This window comes from Salmo salar, chromosome ssa13, assembly GCF_905237065.1.
Source record: "Salmo salar chromosome ssa13, Ssal_v3.1, whole genome shotgun sequence".
NCBI classification, from domain to species: Eukaryota; Metazoa; Chordata; class Actinopteri; order Salmoniformes; family Salmonidae; genus Salmo; species Salmo salar.
Genome location: NC_059454.1, coordinates 43450328 through 43473206, shown reverse-complemented (window position 1 = coordinate 43473206; position 22879 = coordinate 43450328). Strand labels below are relative to the sequence as shown.

The following is a 22879-nucleotide window of genomic DNA, read 5'->3' as shown; positions in this document are numbered from 1 at the left end:
AGCCCGCTTGGAGTTTGCCAAAAGGCACCTAAAGAACTCTATGACCATGAGAAACAAGATTCTATGGTCTGATGAAACCAAGATTGAACTCTTTGGCCTTGATGCCAAGCGTCACGTCTTGAGGAAACCTGGCACCATCCCTATGGTGAAGCATGGTGGTGGCAGCATCATACTGTGGGGATGTTTTTCAGAGGCAGGGACAGGGAAACTCATCAGGATCGAGGGAAAGATGAACGAGCAAAGTACAGAGAGATCCTTGATGAAAACCTGCTCCAGAGTGCTCAGGACCTCAGACTGGGGAGAAGGTTAACCTTCCGACAGCACAACAACGCTAAGCACACAGCCAAGACAACGCAGGAGTGGCTTCGGGACAAGTCTATGAATTTCCTTGAGTGGCCCAGCCAGAGCCCGGACTTGAACCCGACTGGAGAGACCTGAAAATAGCTGTGCAGCAACTCTCCCCATCCAACCTGACAGACCTTGAGAGGATCTGCAGGGAAGAATGGGAGAAACTCCTCAAATACAGGTGTGCCAAGCTTGTAGTGTCACACTCAAGAACACTCAAGGCTGTAATCACTGCCAAAGGTGCTTCAAGAAAGTACTGAGTAAAGGGTCTGAATACTTATGTAAATGTGATATTTCCGTCTTTTAAAAAACGTTTTTTTTTTTTTTAGCAAAAATGTCAAAAAACCTATTTGTGCTTTGTCATAATGGGGTACTGTGTGTAGATTGATGAGGGGGAAAACAAACTATTTAATCAATTTTAGAATAAGCCTGTAACATAAAAAATGTGGAAAAAGTCAAGAGGTCTGAATACTTTCCAAATGCACTGTATGTTATGGAATGTTTGTGCACGAGTATAATTCATCGGCTGATCCCTCCTGATGACCTGGATCCTTCCTTAACCCATAGGAAGTCCAACCCTGTTGACTAATTTAAAAGTATGCAAGTCCTCAATGGTAATTTCCAAGCAAAAACGAGTTACTTCCAATTAATGATCTCTATCAATTTCTCTGTTCTCGACACACCATACAGAAGTACCTAGCTAGCACCACTGGAGGGAAGTGAAAGACCACACTTTCACTTTTGTCTCGTTTTTTTTTCAAAGAAAAAATGGTTTACATTTTTATTTATTTAGAATTTGGACAGACCACATAAGCAATTTGTTTAACAATTGAATTTTAGACATTAAATATCACATTAGGTGCGTCCGAAATGGTACCCTATTCCCTGTATAGTGCACTACTTTTGACCAGTGTCCATTGGGCTCTGGTCAAAAGCTGCACACTTCATATTGAATCGGGTGCTATTTGAGACATGGCCATGGTTTTGGTGTTGTGTTGTTCCTGGGATGTCATATTTCCAGAAGCAACTTGAAAATCAATAGCCTCTAAACAAAATGTAGATTTCTGACAATATCTGATAGATGGAGCCCAGCATGTCTCTTTTTGAGAGTATCTTCTCAATGTCTGAGGTTGCATCCCAAATGGTACCCTGTTCCCTATATGGACACTTCTTTTGACCCTGTGAACCCTGGTCAAAAGTATTGCACCATGTAGGGAATAGGTTGCCACACTGAATAAATCCCTCTACGGTTTCAAGACAGCGGTTGTGGAGATGGTATTTACTTTCTTGACATGAATAATGTAACTCTGTTGAGGTAATGGTTGTGTTAACTTAGGCTACAGTACTCTGTGCTGAGCATTAATTAAACAATGTGAATTATTTTTCCCATTGACAAAAGCAAATGAAATTGTCTTGAAAATCAGAGTGATTTTGATGTGGATTTAAATGAATCTATGCTCCAAATGTTATATTATATTCTTGGTGGCAAAAAACGAGTAGCCCATCCCACTGGTTGAACCAACGTTGTTTCCACGTTATTTCAATGAAATTATGTTGAACCAACGTGGAACAGACGTTGAAGTTATAACTGTGCCCAGTGGGATGTTTGTTTGAAATGGTCGGACAGAACACAGTTCCCTTTAGGACCCTGGAGACTACAGTTAATACTTTCAAGCAATGTCACCTGTTACGTTCAAAGGGGAAGCCGCGATGGTGGCGCTCTATGGTGTGTATGTGTATATATATATATATATATACATCATTGGTGGTCTTAGTGTATCCTTTTTGCGCTGCGTAAAAGGCTTTTGAAGTGAATATTTACGTCCATCTATCGCCTTCGCGTTACTAAATAAAGAGCGTCGCAAAGACACAGCAAGGCAGTCTTCAAATTTGTTAACAGGTTCCCAGGTAAGAAATTCGGGAGACAACGCATCATTGCGCCTCTTGTATCTTATCAGGAATTGTGTTATTTATTGTTGCACTAGATAGGGTGAATTTATATTGCAACAATGATGCCTTTACATTTTCCTATAACTATCTGTAATTTCCTGAGGCACTGGTTATCAAGATAAGTACATTGAGATACACGATAAAGATCGTGACATGTTATGATTCTATTTTAGCCTATCTGTCATACATTAGTCATTTTGTAAATCAAAGGGACATATTTATTTTAACACTTTTTTAAATATTTACTAACTCTAGTCATTTATAATCGGCCACACTCTCATACTTCCTGATATTTTTTGTCACAAACAATTTCCTGTTTAAATTGCATCACGTTACACGCTCGAGCTGAAAGAAATCTTCTTAGTTGATGAGGCAACTTTTTAAAAACGGCCAGTAGTTTCAAGGAATGCGCGTCCTTGGGACGTCCCTACCCTAACCCATACCCTAATCTTAACCATTTTACATTTCATCTTCAATGCCAAAGGACGATTTGGCACGGACCGTTTTAAAAACTACAACGTTTTCCAATTGAATTCATTGGAGTTCAGTTCATGGCATACGTTGCCTTCCATTAATCGGTAGTTACTTTCAAAATCCTATTTAGTATAGTAGTGTTACATTGATGCGGTTTTGATGTTCACTTCGGATCACTCTGTAGTTTCTGTCTAGCCCAAGATTGTACTCATACATAATGTCCTACCATTACTCTTTAAGGTTCAAGGACCTTATACAGTGAGCTCCAAAAGTATTGGGACAGCACTTTTGGATTTGAAATGATAGAATGACTATGAGGTTAAAGTGCAGACTGTCAGCTTTAATTTGAGGGTATTTTCATCCGCTTAGAAAGTGCATCACTTTTTGTACACTGCCCCCCCCCCATTTTAGGGGACCAAAAGTATTGGGACAAATTCAATTATACTGTATGTGTATTAAAGTAGTAGAAAGTTAAGTATTTGGTCCAATATTCATAGCACGCAATGCCTACATCAAGCTTGTGACTCTAGAAATGTGTTAGCTGCATTTGCTGTTTCTTTTGATTGTTTCAGATTATTTTGTGCCCAATAGAAAAAAGTGAGGTTTGTCATTTGAGTCACTTAAAAAAAACAAAATGTAAATAAGAATAGAATGTTTCTTAACACTTCTACATGAATGTGGATGCTACCATGATTACTTATAGTCCTTCATTAATCGTGAAATGAGTGAGAAACTCCACCTGGTAAACTATTCTCACTGCATAGTGTAATTTATATTTGGCATTGCATTCACTGATAGCCATAAAATGAATACTTTGAAGTGGAGTATTGTTATGTTACAAATTCCATCCATTATTTGCTAATAGAAATGTTTGTCCATAAACTTTGCAACAAAATATTAAAGGCCCAGTGCAGTCAAATGTTATTTTCCTGTGTTGTATAAATAAATAAAAAGTGAGGTTAGAATAATATTGTGAAACATGATAATGCCCAAATTAGTGTAAGAGCTGTTTGAAAAGACCGCCTGAAACTTCAGCCTGTTTTGGTGGGATGGAGTTTTGGCCTGCCTGGTAAATTAGTTAATAGACCAATAAGAAATAGACTTCCAAACCTTTCTGTAAATAATAGCTCGTTTTCAGTTTTCCCCTACCTGCTCAGACCACTCCCAGGCAGTCCTAGTAAAATTCTTGCTTTCAGAAATTGCTCTTTGCTAAGAAGCTATTAAGTTTCTTTTTGACCATTTTAATTGAAAACAATCGCATTAAGATACTTAGTTGTTACCCAGAAATTATTTTATATTGAGACAAAAAGGGCTGCATTGGACTTTGTATTTGTTTTTGGCATTATTACACATTAATGACATTTTTAATTAAAGGGCAGGCGTTTAATTCAAAGTTCTTCTGAAAACATTTTCCATATCATATGGGAGAACTAGAAAGAGTTGAGGCAGCAAGCCTCTCACCTCCCACTCTTCCTTTCTTCACATTACCAATGTCTGTAACCAGTATAGGTACAAGCCTAACAGGTTGTCAACTTAAGATGACATTTGAGTCAAGGAGAGTGCACTGTGTGCCCATTGTTGGGCTCTGGAAGCATGAGAGTGTCTTTGATCAATTATGAAGGAGGTAGGATTTCCTTGAGAGGACTGGCTTAAATTAATGATGACAAACTAAGAGTTTGAGGCCCTAAGCAGTGTTCACCTAAGGGTATCATTTATTGTGATTTGATACCCCTCTTAATAAAGCAGGACATTGTTAAATAGCCTGAGTCCCAGATCTGTTTTGTGACGTGTGTCCAGCTCCATTGAATGACCTTAATGGAGTTCACGTGACAGCACAAACTGGGTTGTATTCACAAAGAACTAACTGGACGTGAAAGGGCTGACACGGGGAGCGACCACCTGAACTTAAGAAATGAGAAACGCTTGTTTTCGTTTTCCGTTGCGAAATGTTTTGATACATTTTACTTCAACGTACGCTGATGAGTGGGTGACAGATCTGGGACTCAGGCTAGTTGTGGAGCGAAATATGTCCGGTGTGTTTGTCATCAGTCCAGTCATACTCATTCTACTGGTGTTTGTGTCTATGTAAGGTGGCATTCATTCATGTGAATGTTGGTGCTGCTAAGTCAGCCAACAGGGGAAGGCCAACCTGTTGACATGTGCATCCGGGAAGGAGTGGAACAGGTGGGTATATGACAGGTGTGTTCTTGGCAAGAGAAGGTGAATACAGGTGCAATATTCCAAGTTGTTTACCGAGAGGTGTGTTCTGTTTGTTCTTTCACTCTGCTCCCTGTGTGTGTGTGTGTGTGTGTGTGTGTGTGTGTGTGTGTGTGTGTGTGTGTGTGTGTGTGTGTGTGTGTGTGTGTGTGTGTGTGTGTGTGTGTGAGGCTATTCCTCTGAGGCTCCACCTCTACTCAGGAGAGCGGAAGGGAGACGGAGGGAAAGTAGCTATGACAGCAGAGAAGTGTTATGGGAGTGGCTAGGTACACAGGAACAGTACATGCTGGTTTAGAAGAGCTGACTGGATCACATCTTTTGACATTTGGCATATAGTTATTATAGTCATCTGGTTTTGGGTAGAACTGCATTTTAAACTGTCTCCTTAGTCGCCATAGATTCACCTTTGCATCAGGTAAAGTATTTGAGTCTGTTTGTTTTGTTCTATTCTGAAAAGGGTTTGATTCCAGTGTCTATTTAAGAAAATTATAGTTTCAAATACTCCAGCTCTTCACTGCTATTACTATGTAATGCCTCCAGTTAATTTATAACTCCAGTGTTTCCCCTAGGATCACTTAATCTAAATGACATCACCGGCCAATTCTATATTAAACCCAAAAGTTATTTAGCTAGCATTACGTCACTGTATCTTAACTAACAATTATTACATATATCTAGTAATAGGGTAGACTACACTTCCAGGATGACGTTTTATTTCACCAGGATAGTCTCAAAACCTATTTTGCAAGAGAGACCTAACCAAAAAAAAACAGCATACAGTTTCAAACATTTACAACATAAAACACAGAGCACCGCAGTTTAAAAATATCAGTTTACACATTGAAAAGGCTAATTGGTTTTGGGAGGAGTGTTTCAACAAGGGTCAAAACATTGATATCCCCTAAATCATTTTCCACCATTGTTTTTACCCTAGCTTTAAAATCATTTTAGGAGTTTTCTCGGACTATAGTACCTGATAAGAATCTGAGGAAGATATGTACAAAAAAATCCTCCAAGGTAACTAGCTAGCTAGCATGTAATCCTGGAAGTCTTCCCCACTGTATTTATTTATTTTATTTATTTTGCTCCTTTGCACCATATTATTTCTATTTTAACTTTGAACTTTCTTCAAAAAACAAATCTACCATTCCAGTGTTTTACTTGCTATACTGTATTTACTCTGCCACCATGGACTTTTTTGGGGGTTTTTTTGGCTTTACCTCACTTATCTCACATCACTTGCTCACATTGTATATAGTCTTATTTTTTTCTACTGTACCATTGATTGTATGTTGTTTTACTCCATGTGTAACTCTGTGTTTTTGTATGTTGTCGAACTGCTTTGCTTTATCTTGGCCAGGTTGCAATTGTAAATGAGAAATTGTTCTCAACTTGCCTACCTGGTTAAATAAAGGTGAAATAAAAAAATAAATAAATAGAGAGTTGTGCAGCTGCACAAATGTAATATAGAGGAAACACTGAACTCTTTTCTCTTGCTCTCTCTCTCTCTCTCTCTCAGCGGTGGCCATTTTCAATTGTGACCCACCATGCGTCTGTTCCTGCGTCGGCGCCTGTCCCCCCTGAAGCTGGCCCTGGCTGGGGGAACTCTGTTCATGGTGGTGCTGGTGGTCCTACAGAAGGATGTGGGCTCCGGCTCCAACTCTGCCCAGGATCCCTGGTTCCAGGATCTGGTGGAACGCAAGGATCGGGTGCTGGTGATGGTTCGAGGAGCAGTCAACAACCTAGGCTTCCAGGTACCCCTGTATGGGTCCTTTTGGTGGGTGGGGTAGAATAGGAGGTAGGGGGGAGGGGTTTAATGAACAGCCTTTATTGTTTTTGTTTGTGATATAATTATACACTGATCAAGAAAATAAATTAAACATTTTCAAAGATTTTACTGAGTTACAGTTCATATAAGGAAATCAGTGAATTGAAATAAATTCATATGCCTTGATCTATGGATCTCACATGACTGGGAATACAGATATGCATCTGTTGGTCTCAGATACCTTAAAAAAAGAATAAGTAAGGGGGGTGGATCAGAAAACCAGTCAGTATCTGGTGTGTAACCACAATTTGCCTCATCTCACTCTTCAATGGCTTCGCAAAGTTGGTGGATATTGTCGGGAACTGGAACAAGCTGTTATACACGTCGACCCAGAGCATCCCAAACATGCTCAATGAGTGACATGTCTGAGTATGTAGGCCATGGAAGAACTGGACATTTTCAGCTTCCAGGAATTGTGAACAGATCCTTGCCACACGGGGCTGTGCATTATCATGCTGATACATGAGGTGATTGCGGCAGATGAATGGCAAGACAATGGGCCTCAGGATCTCATTCAAATTTTCATCAATAAAATGCCATTGTGCTCGTTGTCCGTAGCTTATGCCTGCCCATAACATAACCCCACCGCCACCATGGGGCACTCTGTTCACAACGTTGACATCAGCAAACCGCTCGCCCACACAACGCCATACACGCTGTCTGCCATCTGCCCAGTACAGTTGAAACCGGGATTCATCCGTGAAGAGCACACTTCTCCGGCGTGCCAGTGGCCATCGAAGGTGAGGATTTGCCCACTGAAGTCGGTTACAATGCCGAACTTCAGTCAGGTCAAGACCCTGGTGAGGACGACAAGCATGAGGATGAGCTTCCCTGAGACAGTTTCTGACAATTTGTGCAGAAATTCTTTGGTTGTTCAAACCCACAGTTTCATGAGCTGTCCGGGTGGATGGTCTCAGACGGTCTCACAGGTGAAGAAGCCGAGTGTGGACTGGCTTGGTTGCACATGGTCTGCGCTTGTGAGGCCGGTTGGATGTACTGCCAAATTCTGTAAAATGATGTTGGAGGCAGCTTATGGTAGATAAATTAACATTGAAATGTTCTGCCAACGGCTCTGGTGGACATTCCTGCAGTCAGCATGCAAATTGCACACTCCCTCAACTTGAGACATCTGTGGCATTTTGCACTTTTTTCTATTGTCCCCAGCACAAGGTGCACCTGTCTAATGATCATGCTGTTTAATCAGCTTCTTGATATGCCACACCTGTCAGGTGGATGGATTATCTTGGCAAAGGAGAAATGCTCATTAACAGGGTTGTAAACAAATGTGTAGATCAAATTTGAGAGAAATAAGCTTTTTGTGAGTATGGAACATTTCTGGGATCTTTTATTTCAGCTCATGAAACATGGCACCAACACTTTACATGTTCCGTTTATATTTTTGTTAAGTATACAAGAAATCTAAATAAAATGATAAAATAAAGAAACAATTACCTGGCGTTCCAGATCGGAGCTCCCCAGCCCCCTTCGATAGAGGAGCAGCAGGCCACCCCAGACCACCACTGTCCTCCAGGTCACTACAGTCAGGCAGAGCTGAAGCCGGCCCTGGAGAGGCCCCCACAGGACCCCCAGGGGCCTGGGGCCGACGGGAGGGGCTACGAGAAAAACAACATGACACCAGAGGAGGAGAAAGAGAAGGAAAAGGGGATGACCGTTAACTGTTTCAACCAGTTCTCCTCCGACAGGATCTCCCTCAGCCGTAGCCTAGGAGACGACACCCGGCCACCAGAGTAAGACTATGTCCCAATTATCTCTCCATCATCCCAAAATGTGCACTAGTTCACTGTTTTTGAAAGGAAATTACTGGTATAATGAACATAGTGGAAACTACCACTGGCCCATGCCTATACCAATCTAATGCTTTTAGATCTGTGGGAAGTAATGAATAAGTGCACATTTTTAGGAGAAACAAAATATTATTGGGATGCACCCTAAAACTTCAGTCTTAACTGTAACCATGGTGATGAAAGGAGTGTTGAAGGGTGGGTAGCGTATTATTCTTGGGGGCGGTTTCCTAGTCTTGTTCAAAGATGCATTTTCAATAGCAAGATTCTCTATTGTTTGCTACTGTATTACAGCAGATGTTTCTTTTTCTTTATTTAATCAACATTTCAGAACCTTGATAGCCATGAAAAGCACAATCAGTTTGGTTTATGTACGAATATTTGCTAAGGGATGCTCTTAATATATTGTAAGGGTAGGGCATCTACGTAGACACAAACACCCCCCATGTGAACTCAAACACAGGGCAGATAATATTGACAGTTTTTCCTTTTTATGACGAACAGTGTCTTGCTCTTCCTTTGCTTCCCAGGTGTGTGGAGCGTAAGTTCCGTCGCTGCCCTCCTCTCCCCACCACCAGTGTAATCATAGTGTTCCACAACGAGGCCTGGTCCACCCTGCTGCGTACCGTCTACAGTGTCCTCCACACCTCCCCTGCTGCCCTGCTCACTGAGATAATCATGGTGGACGACGCCAGCACCGCAGGTGGGCACAGAGAAAATAAATCCTATGGGTTCACTCAAAATGGCCGCCAGTCTACCCATTGTGGCATCATTGACTTGAATGGGGATTCTATTTCTATGGGTACCGTGGGCATGATGACTCTAAATAAAGTCGAATCAAACTTTATTTGACACATTTTTATTTTTTTATTTCATCTTTATTTAACCAGGTAGGCCAGTTGGGCCAGACCTGGCCAAGATAAAGCAAAGCAGTGCGACACAAACAACACAGAGTTACACATGGGATAAATAAACGTACAGTCAATAACACAATAGGAAAATCTTTCTAGTGTGTGCAAATGTAGTAAGATTAGGGAGGTAAACATGCGCCGAATACAACAGGTGCAGACCTTACTGTGAAATGCTTACTTACAAGCCCTTAACCAACAGTGCAGTTCAAGAAGAGTTAAAATATTTACCAAATAAACTAAAGTAAAAAATTATAAAAAGTAACACAATAAAATAACAATAACGAGGCTATATACAGGGGGTACCGGTACCTAGTCAGTGTGCGGAGGTACAGGTTAGTTGAGGTAATTTGTACATGTAGGTAGGGGTGAAGTGACTATGCATAGATAATAAACAGCGAGTAGCAGCGGTGTACAAAACAAATGGAGGGGGGTAGTCTGTTCAGCAGTCTTATGGTTAGGGGGTAGAAGCTGTTAAGGAGCCTTTTGGTGCTACACTTGGCGCTCCGGTACCGCTTGCCGTGCGGTAGCAGAGAAAACAGTCTATGACTTGGGTGACTGGAGTCTCTGACAATTCTATGGGCTTTCCTCTGACTCCGCCTATTATATAGGTCCTGGATGGCAGGAAGCTTGGCCCCAGTGATGTACTGGGCCGTAGACACTACCTTCTGAGGCGCCTTACGGTCAGATGCCTAGCAGTTGCCATACCAGGCAGTGACGCAAGCAGTCTAGGTAATGGAGCCTGATACTAAACATGGGCTAAGGGAAAACAAAGGGGAGTGTACATTAGGGCACACCAACAGCAAAACCTTTCGTCAGTCATTCTGAAACTAAGGGTACTGTTCTTATAAACAGGAAATTGCATTGGCCTAGCTTCGCTAATCAAAACTAAAAGAGGATGTGCTTTGACACCTAGTTCAATATCTACTTCTGGACCTTGGAACCTCCTGGCCATATAGTTTGGTTTAATCTCTCGCTGTGTTTTAACAATCGCCTGTATACTAGCTAGCTGCATTATCACATGGTTTAAGAAAATATGCTGTGGAAGAAGTGTGATGTCTGTTGTGGCCAGTGCATTGCATACAGTGCGTGTTATTAATACTAAACTGAAACTTGTGACACGATTTCACACCTCTACGGTTCTACGGTTCTACGGTCTTGTCTGTTCTAAATATAACTGGATGTGGGTTTTTTGTATTTTGGGGTTTGTGTTTAACATTTATTTAATTAGGTAAGTCAGTTAAGAACAAATTCTTATTTATAATGATGGCCTACCAAAAGGCAAAAGGCCTTCTGTGGGGACGGGGGCTGGGATTAAAAATTTAAAAATAAAAAATATATAAATATAGGACAAAACACACATCAGAACAAGAGAGACAACACAACACTACAGATAACAACATAGCAAGGCAGCAACACATGGCAACACAGCATGGTAGCGACACAACATAACAACATGGTAACAGCACAAAACATGTTATAAACATTATTGGGCAGAGAAAACAGCACAAAGGGCAAGAAGGTAGAGACAACAATACATCACGCAAAGCAGCCACAACTGTCAGTTAGTGTCCATGATTGAGTCTTTGAATGAAGATATTGAGATAAAACTGTCTAGTTTGAGTGTCTGTTGCAGGTTGTTCCAGTCGCTAGCTGCAGCGAACTGAAAAGACGAGCGACCCAGGGATGTGTGTGCTTTGGGGACCTTTAACAGAATGTTCCTTACCTGCCGATCTATAAATTATGTGACCTTTGTTTTAGAGGTGTTCAGAACAAGGTTAAGGGTAGAGAAAGCTTGTTGGACACTAAGAAAGCTTTATTGTAGAGCAGTTAACACAAAATCCGGGGAGGGGCCAGCTGAGTATAAGACTGTATCATCTGCATATAAATGGATGAGAGCTTCCTACTGCCTAAGCTATGTTGTTGATGTAAATTGAGGAGACCGTGGGGCCTAGGATTGAGCCTTGGGGTACTCCCTTGGTGACAGGCAGTGGCAGAGATGGCAGATTGTTTGACTTTATACACAGCACTCTTTGAGAGAGGTAGTTAGCAAACCAGGCCAAAGACCCCTCAGAGACACCAATACTCCTTAGCCGGCCCACAAGAATAAAATGGTCTACCGTATCAAAAGCTTTGGCCAAGTCAATAAACATAGCAGCACAACATTGCTTAGAATCAAGGGCAATGGTGACATCATTTTTGCAGTGACACATCCATAACCTGAGCGGAAACCAGATTGCATACCAGAGAGAATACTATAGTTACCGTCCTGTCCCATCACGTTTAGAAAGCAATGCATTATGTAGAACAGATATGACTGTCTGGCAGTATTGGGAATTGTGTTAGTTCTATTTCTATGTACATGTCACTGAACACACCCCTGCTTTCTGTTAGTCAGTTACCTAGCGATGCTGGTTTTCACCTCCTGTCATTAACCGCTCCACCCTCACCTGATGAAAATAATGTTGTATTACCTGAAGAGCCAGCCAAATTCCTAACTAAACATGAAGTTTCGTGTTTGTGTTTAATTGATGTCTAGTTTTTACATAGTTCACCCAAATTACAAAATGACATATTGGTTTCATTACCCTGTAATCAGTCTATGGACAAGGTATGACTGTAATCAATGCTTTGTTGTGGTTTACCTGACCACTGTTTCAAATGTTGTTTAGAATTTGTGACACAATCCAATGCAAGTCAATGGTACCCATATTAGCATTTCCTCTCTTAATGTCCAAATCATCCTTAGGTTTAAGAAAATGGACTGTATAACTGAATTAAGTTACTTATAGGTTTGTACATGAAGAACAAAAATGCTACCATTGATTGACTTGCATTGGATTGTGCCACAAATTCAAACATTTTGATTTGAAAGAGTGGCCAGGTAAACAAAACCAAAAGCAAGGACCATACCTTGTCCATAGACTGCTTATAGGGTTAGGAAACCAATGTAATTTAGGTGAACTATCCCTTTATGTGATTCCCTCCGACGCTCCAGCTCAGCTTAAGAAAATAAAAGAATGTCATAACAGGTATGTTTTTTCTCCTTTCTACCAGAACACCTGGGGACTCGGCTGGATGAGTATGTGAAGCAGCTAAAGATAGTGAAGGTGGTGAGACAGCAGGAGAGGAAGGGCCTGATCACTGCCAGGCTCCTGGGGGCCCGGGGAGCCCTGGGAGAGATACTCACCTTCCTGGATGCTCACTGTGAGTAGCTAGCCCACGATGGATGAATAAATGAGTGCCTGATAACAGCCAAGCTCCTAGGGGCCTGGGGGACACAGAGAAATATATTCACCTTCCTGAATGCACACTTTGAGTAACTAGCCCACAAGGGATGGATGGATTCATTCATTAATACTCGGGGGCACAGGGAGAGACACCTAACTTTCTGGATGCACAATGTGACTAGCTAGCCAGCTAGGAATATATGTATGGTGGCCTATGGCACAGATGTATGCCAGAGTCTATATAGATTTGAATACAGTCCTCTGCCCTTTGACTCAACCTTCTCCACCTCCTACTGTACCTTTACTGTACGTTCTGTTCAAAAGCACAAACAATAAGATAGGAGATGGATTGATGCACTGTGACTAGCTAGCTCACAAGGCCAGAGCAACACAACTAGCTCCTTATTGACCCCCTCATCCCTTTTTGCTAGCCCACAAGGAAGGATAGGTGGAGTGGGTAAAATGGTTCCCAAGTGATCAATCCGTTTACAACCATTGTGTTACAACTTTGTTTGTATAAATGTTTAGAACAGATTTACTACCTGCGGTGCTTTTTTAAAATAGTGAACAGTTGAAACCTGCTCTTCAGGTTTCCCTGCTAGAACTAGATGTATGACCACATTCCACTCACGTATGCTTAGAGATATGAAAAGTAGTGGTGTGACGAAGGGCTACACATACAGATGAAAGGCAATAGATACTAATGTACTGGAGATAAAGGCTTTGCAGTGATGTATAAAACGTATACAAAAACATACACAAATACTGTGAACCCCCAGGGTCATCCCGACAAGGGCGTTTGCATAATGTGATGTTGTCAGGCAATTGTGAACACAGATTACATATCATTGACAGAATTTTCAGGACTCATCCTGGGGGTCTGTTGAGGCCAGGAGGATGCAGCGTTACACAATGTTCACATAGAAAAGTATTGTGTAGAATAGACAGGATTTTCTGTTGTGTAGAATTGGGAGTGGTGTCAGCTCCACAAATGTTTGCCAACTGAACTCCGCAATGTTTGCCAACTAAGCTCCATTCATTGAATCTCAATCTTAAATACTTCACAATGTTTGCCAACTGCCAACCTACCGACTTCTTGTACTTTGAGAACTCTTTACACCTGCTGAACTCTACCCTCCTCTCCCGTCCCCAGGTGAGTGTTTCCATGGCTGGCTGGAGCCCCTGCTGGCTCGTATCGTAGAGGAGCCAACAGCCGTGGTCAGCCCAGAGATCACTACCATCAACCTGAATGACTTTACCTTCAACAAGCCTGTAGCCACCGCTAAGGCCCGCAACAGAGGGAACTTTGACTGGAGCCTCAGCTTTGGCTGGGAAGGCATCCCCGAGCATGAGAGGAACAGACGCAAAGACGAGACCTACCCTGTCAAGTAAGGGCTAAGGACCCACCTAACATGTTTCATAAAGTACATTGCCTTCCGACAGCAAGTGGAGAGGTCCGTCGGTTAGAGTATGTGTAGTGAATATAGTGCTGTGCTTGCTGAAGTTGTTTGCAATATATTCCGATTTTTTTTCATCTTACAATTCAGCATTTGTTATATTTCTGCACTTGAAATATGTATCAGATCACTAGTCGGCAATCAAACTATGTATATTCCATAATGTTGCATTGGACTAGTATCTAGTATCAGTTACTCACCTCTGCATGTCTGTTCATTCAGAACTCCAACGTTTGCCGGTGGTCTCTTCTCCATCTCCAAGAAGTACTTTGAACACATCGGGACGTACGATGACAAGATGGAGATCTGGGGGGGTGAGAATGTGGAGATGTCCTTTAGGGTTAGTTTCCCCTCTTCCCTTTCCTCTAACAATGTTATTATAAAGGAATATCTATCAAATACTAAAGCTAGTCTAAAACAGAGCCATATATAGAGAGTTTGCTGATTAGGGTTTCTTTCAAAGACATTCAGTTGATTATTACCTAAATTCAATTGGTTGAATGGTGTCATGTGACCGGCTCTGGGCCTATATCCACAAAGCATCTCAGAAAAGATCTTAGGAATCCTGTTAACCTGTTTTTGTGAGCATGTGTATCTGTAGTAGGAATTTCCAGGTGAACAAAAACAAGCACAGCTGTAGTTAATCAAAAATGTATCTGGTTTTTACAAGTTGCAACAAGGAGACCCCAACCAGCACAGAAGCGGAGCAAATGTCAATCTGGCCTCTTGGAGACAGGCCCTAATCAGACAGCACCAAATGTTCTGTAAACACCAGCCCAAAAGGCTTGTAGGAAGTCAAAGCAACTTTGTCTAACATTGTCAGCTGCTACAGAATCGCACAGTGTTCACAGAATGTCATCAATACAATTCAACAGTGAATAATCGGTGTCCTTGTGCCTCCATTGACAAAGCAGGTCACTAAGTTAGCCAGCTAACGTCAATAAACTTTCTCCCAGGTGTGGCAGTGTGGCGGCCAGCTGGAGATCATTCCGTGTTCCGTGGTGGGTCACGTGTTCCGTACCAAGTCACCCCACACCTTCCCTAAAGGTACTGAGGTCATCACAAGGAACCAGGTACGACTCGCAGAGGTCTGGATGGATGACTACAAACACATCTACTACCGACGCAACAGTAACGCTGCCAAGATGGCCAAGGAGGTAGGCTTATGTTCTCAATCAACTCAATGTTTCATATACTGTACTGTTAGATATAGCGCTGTGCATTAAACATCTACAACCAACGCAACCAGAACGCTGCTAAAATGTCACAAGTGGTGAGAGAAGAGGGTTAAGCCCATGGCATGTTTTCGTTCACTCCAAGTTCCATAATAATTTTAGATAATCTTGTGTTGCCAGATTTGGTAATCTCACATTCATTCGACACAGAAGGAAAAGCTGAATGAAGGCTAACTGTTAGACAACACACTACTGTGCAAAATGTGTCGGCCTGCGCATACTGCAATCTGTTTATTATAAAATATTATTTATCTGGAATAGGCTAAACTACAATAAATATGTTCTTATGAGTGTCTATATACTGTAGGCAACAACACTTGTGCCACGCTGATCCCTAACACAGGGCCCCCACTTGGGTGCGTGCTCAGCCCCCTCCGTTGCCATGCATGTCTCCAACTCAATCATGAAGTTTACTGACAACAACAGTGGTAGGCCTGATTACCAACAATGATGAGACCGCCTACAGGGAGGAAGTGATAGCCCTGACGGAGTGGCACCAGGAAAATAACCTCTCCCTTTACAAAACGCTGATTGTGGACTACAGGTGACTGCAGAGAGAGCTCGCCCCCATCCACATCGACGGGGTCGCAGTGGAGACGATCAAAAGCTTGAAGTTCCTCGGCGGGCACATCACTGACAACCTGAAATGGTCCCTTCACACAGACAGCATGGTGAAGAAGGAGCAACAGCACCTCTTCAACCTCAGGAGGCTGAAGAAATTTGGCTTGGCCACTAAGACCCTCACAAACTTCTACAGATGCACCATTGAGAGCATCCTGTTGGGCTGTATCACCGCCTGGAACAGCCATTGCACCATCCGCAAACGTAGGGCTCTCCAGAGGGTGGTATGGTCAGCCTAACGCATCACTAGACATCTACAGCACCCGGTGTCACAGGAAGGACAAGAAGATCATCAAGGCCTGTTCACCCCACCACCATTTAGAAGGCCGGAGACAGTACAGCTGCATCAAAGCTGGGGCCAAGAGACTAAGAAACAGCTTCTATCTCCAGGTCATCAAACTGTTAAACAGTCACCACTAGCCTTAGTCACTGTTCTAGCCGGCTACCACCTGGTACTCTACCCTGCACCTTAGAGACTGCTGCCCTATGTACATAGTCATTGAACGCTGGTCACTTTTAATAATGTTTAAATAACGTTTTGCCCACTTTGTATGTATATACTGTATTCTTGTCATGGCTCATTCTATATAACTACTGTTGTGCACACCTTTTTCTATTCATATACTGTCCATAATGTCTTTACACACCATTATATGTATATCCATTACATGGATACTGAACAAAAATATAAACACAACCTGCAACAATTTCTAAGATTTTACTGAGTTACAGTTCATATAAGGAAATCAGTCATGGATTTTTATGGATTTCACATGACTGGGAATACAGATATGCATCTGTTGGTCACAGAGATCTTTAAAAAAAAATGGGCCTCATAATGGGCATCAGGATCTCTGTGTTTTCAAATTACCATGAATAAAATGCAATTGTGTTCATTGTCCGTAGCTTATGCCTGCCCATACCATAACCCCCCCGCCACCATGGGGCACTCTGTTCACCACTTCTTCATCAGAAAACCGCTCGCCCACACGACCCCATGCATGTGGTCTGCGGTTGTGAGACCAGTTGGACATACTGCCAAATTCTCTAAAACAACATTGGAGGTGGCTTATGGTAGAGCAATTAACATTCAATGCTCTGGCAACAGCTCTGGTGGACATTCCTGCAGTCAGCATGCCAATTGCACACGCCCTCAAAACTTCAGACATCTGTGGCATTGTTTTTTTTCTTCTTTTTTTCTAGACATTATTGCACTGTTGGAGCTAGAAACACAGGCATTTCGCTGCACCTGTGATAACATCTGCAAATCTATGTATACTACCAATACTTTTTGATTTGAGATGACTACCTTTATATGGGGTTAAAGTAACTGTCCAGTCTTTCCAGATTTCTATGAAATATGACTTTTAATTACTTATAATATGAGTGAAATAATAGTTTTCCTTCCAATAAATGGTAATTAAGTATGTTGAAAAGCAGCTTTTCTGTGTTGGAATAGTGTGGACGTACCCCAACAACAGAATGGTGTGGGTGTATACCGGTCATTAAATATTCATGCAAGTAGACTGCTGATTGGCCAGCTCATCCTCCTCAAGGTTATGACATCATACTCTGAGGAAATAGCAAGCATTTTTTAAATGGTCTGTTTGAGATACAAATTTGATGTCGGGGTTTTTAAAGTGTATTTTTTTATTTTTATTATAATTTCTTTTATATATACATTTCTCAACTGTATGCTTTGGCCACAAATACGAGTATTGGACGAGTCAACAACATTATTTGGGTATGAGTTAGAGAAAAGTCAGATATTCACTGGACAGTTACTTTAACGTTAACTATCAGTGCACAGGATTGAGCAAGTCACTTGTTCCTGTTTCACTCCTTTCCACTACTTTCCACTACTCTGTGTGTGTTGCAGAAAGGATTTGGTGACATCTCGGAGCGTGTGAATCTGAGGGAGAGGCTACAGTGTAAGAACTTCACCTGGTATCTGAATACTATTTACCCCGAGGTGTTCGTGCCAGACCTCACCCCTACCAAGTTCGGAGCGGTATGTTTTGTTCCATTCAGGTGTACAAACTATCAGACCTGGTTTCAAATACTATTTTAAGTCTTGGAATTCTTTAGCTGTGCATGATTGAGCTTGCCTGTTGCCATGAAAATAATAGAAATGTCTCAAAAGTGCAAATCCTGCTCACTAAATGCAGGGTTTAGCCAGGCAGTCCAAAACAAACGCTAAAAGTATTTGAGGTAACACTTTTTATTTGGATAGTCCATCTATAGATGCTCTAGAAGTAACATTTCAAATAAATATCTACTAACCCTAAATTTAACCTTAACCCTGACCCTAACCCGTTATTCTAAAACCTAACCGTAACCTTAGCGAGCAGTTGCTTATCGACAGATAGTTTGTTGATAGTATGACTAGGAAAGTACTGTACGTGATGGCGATGCATAAGTGTTCATTGTTAAGTGTGTGTGTGTGTGTGCGCGCAGATTAAGAACTCTGGTGCTCAGAGCTGTCTGGATGTGGGAGAGAAAAATGAAGGAGGGAAGCCACTGATCATGTACACGTGCCACAATATGGGGGGTAACCAGGTACTGTACATTCACTCACGCTGTCAGAGGAGGCTGGTGGGAGGATATGTAGGAGGACTGTCTCATTTGTAATGGCATGGAATAAATGGAACAGTATCAAACTTATGGAAAACACATGTTTGACTTACAATGGGCTGTCCTCCTATAGCTCCTCTCACCAGCCTCCTCTGCACTCTATGGTTGTGTGGAGGGATATTCTGATATTGATATGCATTCAACAACAGTATGTGCAGTCAATTATTGGAATTTCATATTCAGGTTTGTAGGCAAAGTTTCTGTTTAACTTTTATTTAAATCACATTGAGATTGACATCTATTTTTCAAGTGAACCCAGACGATCTCCAATAATAAGTCCCCAGCACCATATGAAAGTGATGTTTGACTACATATGCTTATCTCTCTTGCTGTTTCCCCAGTACTTTGAGTACACGTCTCATAAGGAACTGCGTCACAACATAGGGAAGCAGCTGTGTCTACAGGCCAACCCCCAGCCAGACCAGGTTAAGATTGAGCTTTGTACACTAAAGGGATTAGGGACTAGCGTGGCCCCACAACAGGAGTGGATCTTTACAGAGGTAAGGAAGCGTCACCTGGACAAGCATGCACGCAAGCATATACAGTGCATTCAGAAAGTATTCAGACCCCTTCACTTTTTCCACATTTTGTTACATTACAGCCTTATTCTAAAATTGATTAAATTGTTTTTTTTCCCTCATCAATCTACACACAATACCCATAATGACAAAGCAAAAACTGGTTTTTAGTATTTTTTGCAAATGTATTAAAATTAAAATCACATTTACATAATTATTCAGACCCTTTATTCAGTACTTTGTTGAAGTACCTTTGGCAGTGATTACAGCCTTGAGTCTTCTTGGGTATGACACGACAAGCATGGCACACCTGAATTCGGGAAATTTCTCCCATTCTTCTCTGAAGATCCTCTCAAGCTCTGTCAGTTTGGATGGGGAGCGTTGCTGCACAGCTATTTTCAGGTCTCTACAGAGATGTTCGATCGGGTTCAAGTCCGGGCTCTGGCTGGGCCACTCAAGGACATTCAGAGACTTGTCCCGAAGCAACTCCTGCTGTGTGCTTAGGGTTGTTGTCCTGTTGGAAGGAACCTTTGCCCCGATCTGAGGTCCTAAGCACTCTGGAGCAGGTTTTCATCAAGGATCTCTCTGTACTTTGCTCCGTTCATCTTTCCCTCGATCCTGACTTGTCTCCCAGACCCTGCTGCTGAAAAACATCCTCTCAGCATGATGCTGCCACCACCATGCTTCACTGTAGGGATGGTGCCAGGTTTCCTCAAGATGTGACGCTTGGCATTCAGGCCAAAGAGTTTAATTTTGGTTTCATCAGACCAGAGAATCTTGTTTCTCATGGTCTGAGAGTCTTTAGGTGCCTTTTGGCAAACTCCAAGCGTGCTGTCATGTGCCTATTACTGAGGAGTGGCTTCGTCTGGCCACTCTACCATAAAGGATGGTTCTCCTATCTCCACAGAGGAACTCTGGATCTCTGTCAGAGTGACCATCGGGTTCTTGGTCACCTCCCTGACCAAGGCCCTTCTCCTCCGATCGCTCAGTTTGGCAGGGCAACCAGGTCTAGGAAGAGTCTTGGTGGTTCCAAACCTCCTCCATTTAAGAATGATGGAGGCCACTGTGTTCTTGGGGACCTTCAATGCTGCAGATATCATCATTAAGTCCTTTAGGAAATAATGTCTGGAAGGTGGGATTATCCAGTTGCAGTACATTTTAATGACCTAAAGCATGACATTTCTACCTTTTAGATTTTGTGGCATAGAGAAAGTTAAGATATCAGACAGGGGAGGTGATATTAATAATACTCTGCGTAAAAGAGAATGTTTTGGGATTTTCACCCTCCAGACATTATTTCCTAATGGACTTAATGATGAAATGCCTATGTATGTTATGTTGTGAATATGAACATGAATTGTGTTCCTATTTAAGATTACTCTGATGTTTTTCATACAATGTACCCAATGATGAATGAAAACTTGCTATGTCCTCATTGTGGTTTTATAGACGTGTTTAATACATCTTATTTATACACTTGACTCAAATATTTATGAAAAGCATATCGTTATATTTGGTAGCACTTATTTGTTTTTTCTTCGCCTCCAACCCCTTTCGATGCGTGGAACGGATGTGGGTGGGGCTAGGTCTACATAAGGGTGCACATTTTTTTTTAACTAACAAAAGCTCTGACGGAAACCGTGAGGCCAATCGTAAGCTTATTAAAGATCAGTGATACTATCAAGAGCAGTGTGCGGTTTCCTTTTTCATTCCTCTTGTTGAACTGTTACCATGCACCTGCAAAAAGGATTGCTCAGATGTGCGAGTGCCTTTTGAATTTTGAAGGATGACCAATGGAAACAGGATTCACCTGAGCTCAATTTCGAGTTTCATAGCAAATGGTCTGAATACTTATGTAAATAAGGTATTTTATTTCTAGAAAACCTGTTTTCGCTTTGTCATTAATGGGCATTGTGTGTAGATTAGGATTTTTTTTCTTTCAATTTAATCCATTTTAGAATAAGGCTGTAACGTAACAAAATGTGGAAAAAGTGAAGGGAATACTTTCCGAAGGCACTGTATATCACACACGCACACACATTTCTAGATCTGCTGGGAGAAATATTTTAGAGAAATATTTTAGTGGGAGAAATATTTTAGACTCCTCATTCTTGAAGAGTGCTTTTGTAAAGCATGTGTGACTGATGAAATAAACGCAATGAAGTACATTTAATCTGTTTAGGTAACTATCTGTTAACGATCTTTCACAACGCACAAGAGAAGTTATTACTCTAGATCTAATCTGTCCATAGCTGACCCAGTGTTATCCCACTGCAGTACATGGTCTTACTCTGTACTTTTAACCCTCTGCCCTCTCTAGGAGAATCTCCTCAAGAACCCACTAAGTAGAAAGTGCTTACTCCTGAAAGGGGGCCAGATAGTGATGGACGACTGTAAAGCAGCTGACCTCAACCAGCACTGGGCATTCAGTTGACTCCTAACCTTCGACCCCTGACCTTAAGCAGAAATGAAGCTTTCACTAGACGTTGACCCCCCCGCCAGCCCACCCACCCATAGATGCTATTAACAAACGTATAGACCCTACCAATCTACCTATAAACTCTGGGTCAAGCAGGCAGTACGAGCACCAGTACTAGCTGAACCTGACAGGACATGAGTCATACTGCACTGGAGACCATTGATGACCGAAGTGGAGTGGACAGGTTGAATATAGAGTGCTGACCGTGCTATGGCAGTGCACACCTAAGTGAAGGATCTCAGGATAACCCCTTTTAACTATATATTTATGATAATAGAGACTCATGAATGAAGGTTTCTTCTCGTGGAGTGTGTGGACAGTGGACTCTGCAGCCTGGGTCGTGTTCAGTAGGGAGAAAATGTTTTGGAATGGAGTGAAACGGGGAGAACTTAGGCCTACTACCCAAACTTACCCAGTAAGAACACATATCTTAGTTTCCTGTTGCAAAACGTTTTGCCACTGTGTGCCCTACTGGACACGACCCTGGAGTGGCAGGCGGGAGGTCTCTTCCAGACCACTAGGACCACAACCCAGAAGTGTGTTCTCTCTTTTTTTTATCAGTTTTGCTTGTCTTAACTTATCTTGTCAGGTAATGAATGTAGATATAGTGAATGTTGTTTCTGTGACAATGCATATGTCTGCCAAAGGGAAAGGTGTCAATTTTTTTAAATAAAGTTTTATCTGTATACAGTTGGATTATTTGTCATACGAGTGAAATGACTGGTCCCATGTGTCTCAGTTGGTAGAGCATGGCTCTTGCAACACCAGGGTTGTGGGTTTTATTCCCACGGGGGAGCAGTAGAAAAATGTATGTACTCACTACTTACTGTAAGTCGCTCTGCAGAGCATCTGCTAAATGACAAAAATATAGTCTCAGCTTTTACGTTTAAGAGATATTCTCAGATAATGAAAACCATTACTATAAACATATGATAGAAATGGAATTAAATCAAATCAAATGTATTTATATAGCCCTTCGTACATCAGCTGATATCTCAAAGTGCTGTACAGAAACCCAGCCTAAAACCCCAAACAGCAAGCAATGCATGTGAAAGAAGCACGGTGGCTAGGAAAAACTCCCTAGGAAAAACTCCCTAGAAAGGCCAAAAACCTAGGAAGAAACCTAGAGAGGAACCAGGCTATGAGGGGTGGCCAGTCCTTTTCTGGCTGTGCAGGGTGGA

The 22879-nt window shown here is 41.9% G+C and overlaps 1 protein-coding gene across 3 annotated transcripts; it reads left to right on the top strand.

Annotated features, from left to right (window-relative positions):
• Positions 1-1972: 1972 nt before the first annotated feature.
• On the top strand, positions 1973-22394 carry galnt6 (UDP-N-acetyl-alpha-D-galactosamine:polypeptide N-acetylgalactosaminyltransferase 6 (GalNAc-T6)). 3 transcript variants are annotated; one of them, XM_014135783.2, is made up of 12 exons: positions 1973-2253; positions 6506-6740; positions 8279-8562; positions 9147-9319; positions 12582-12731; positions 13908-14142; positions 14434-14551; positions 15168-15368; positions 17947-18078; positions 18525-18626; positions 19043-19201; positions 21540-22394. In XM_014135783.2, the coding sequence occupies exons 2-12, from the start codon at positions 6534-6536 to the stop codon at positions 21651-21653; spliced, it is 1875 nt and encodes a 624-aa protein (XP_013991258.1). In that variant the 5' UTR covers positions 1973-2253; positions 6506-6533; the 3' UTR covers positions 21654-22394. The 3 variants fall into 3 exon arrangements, with proteins under 3 accessions (XP_013991258.1, XP_013991261.1, XP_013991260.1); XM_014135786.2 differs by having other exon boundaries at positions 2052-2071; XM_014135785.2 differs by lacking the exon at positions 1973-2253 and adding an exon at positions 5233-5401.
• Positions 22395-22879: the final 485 nt, after the last annotated feature.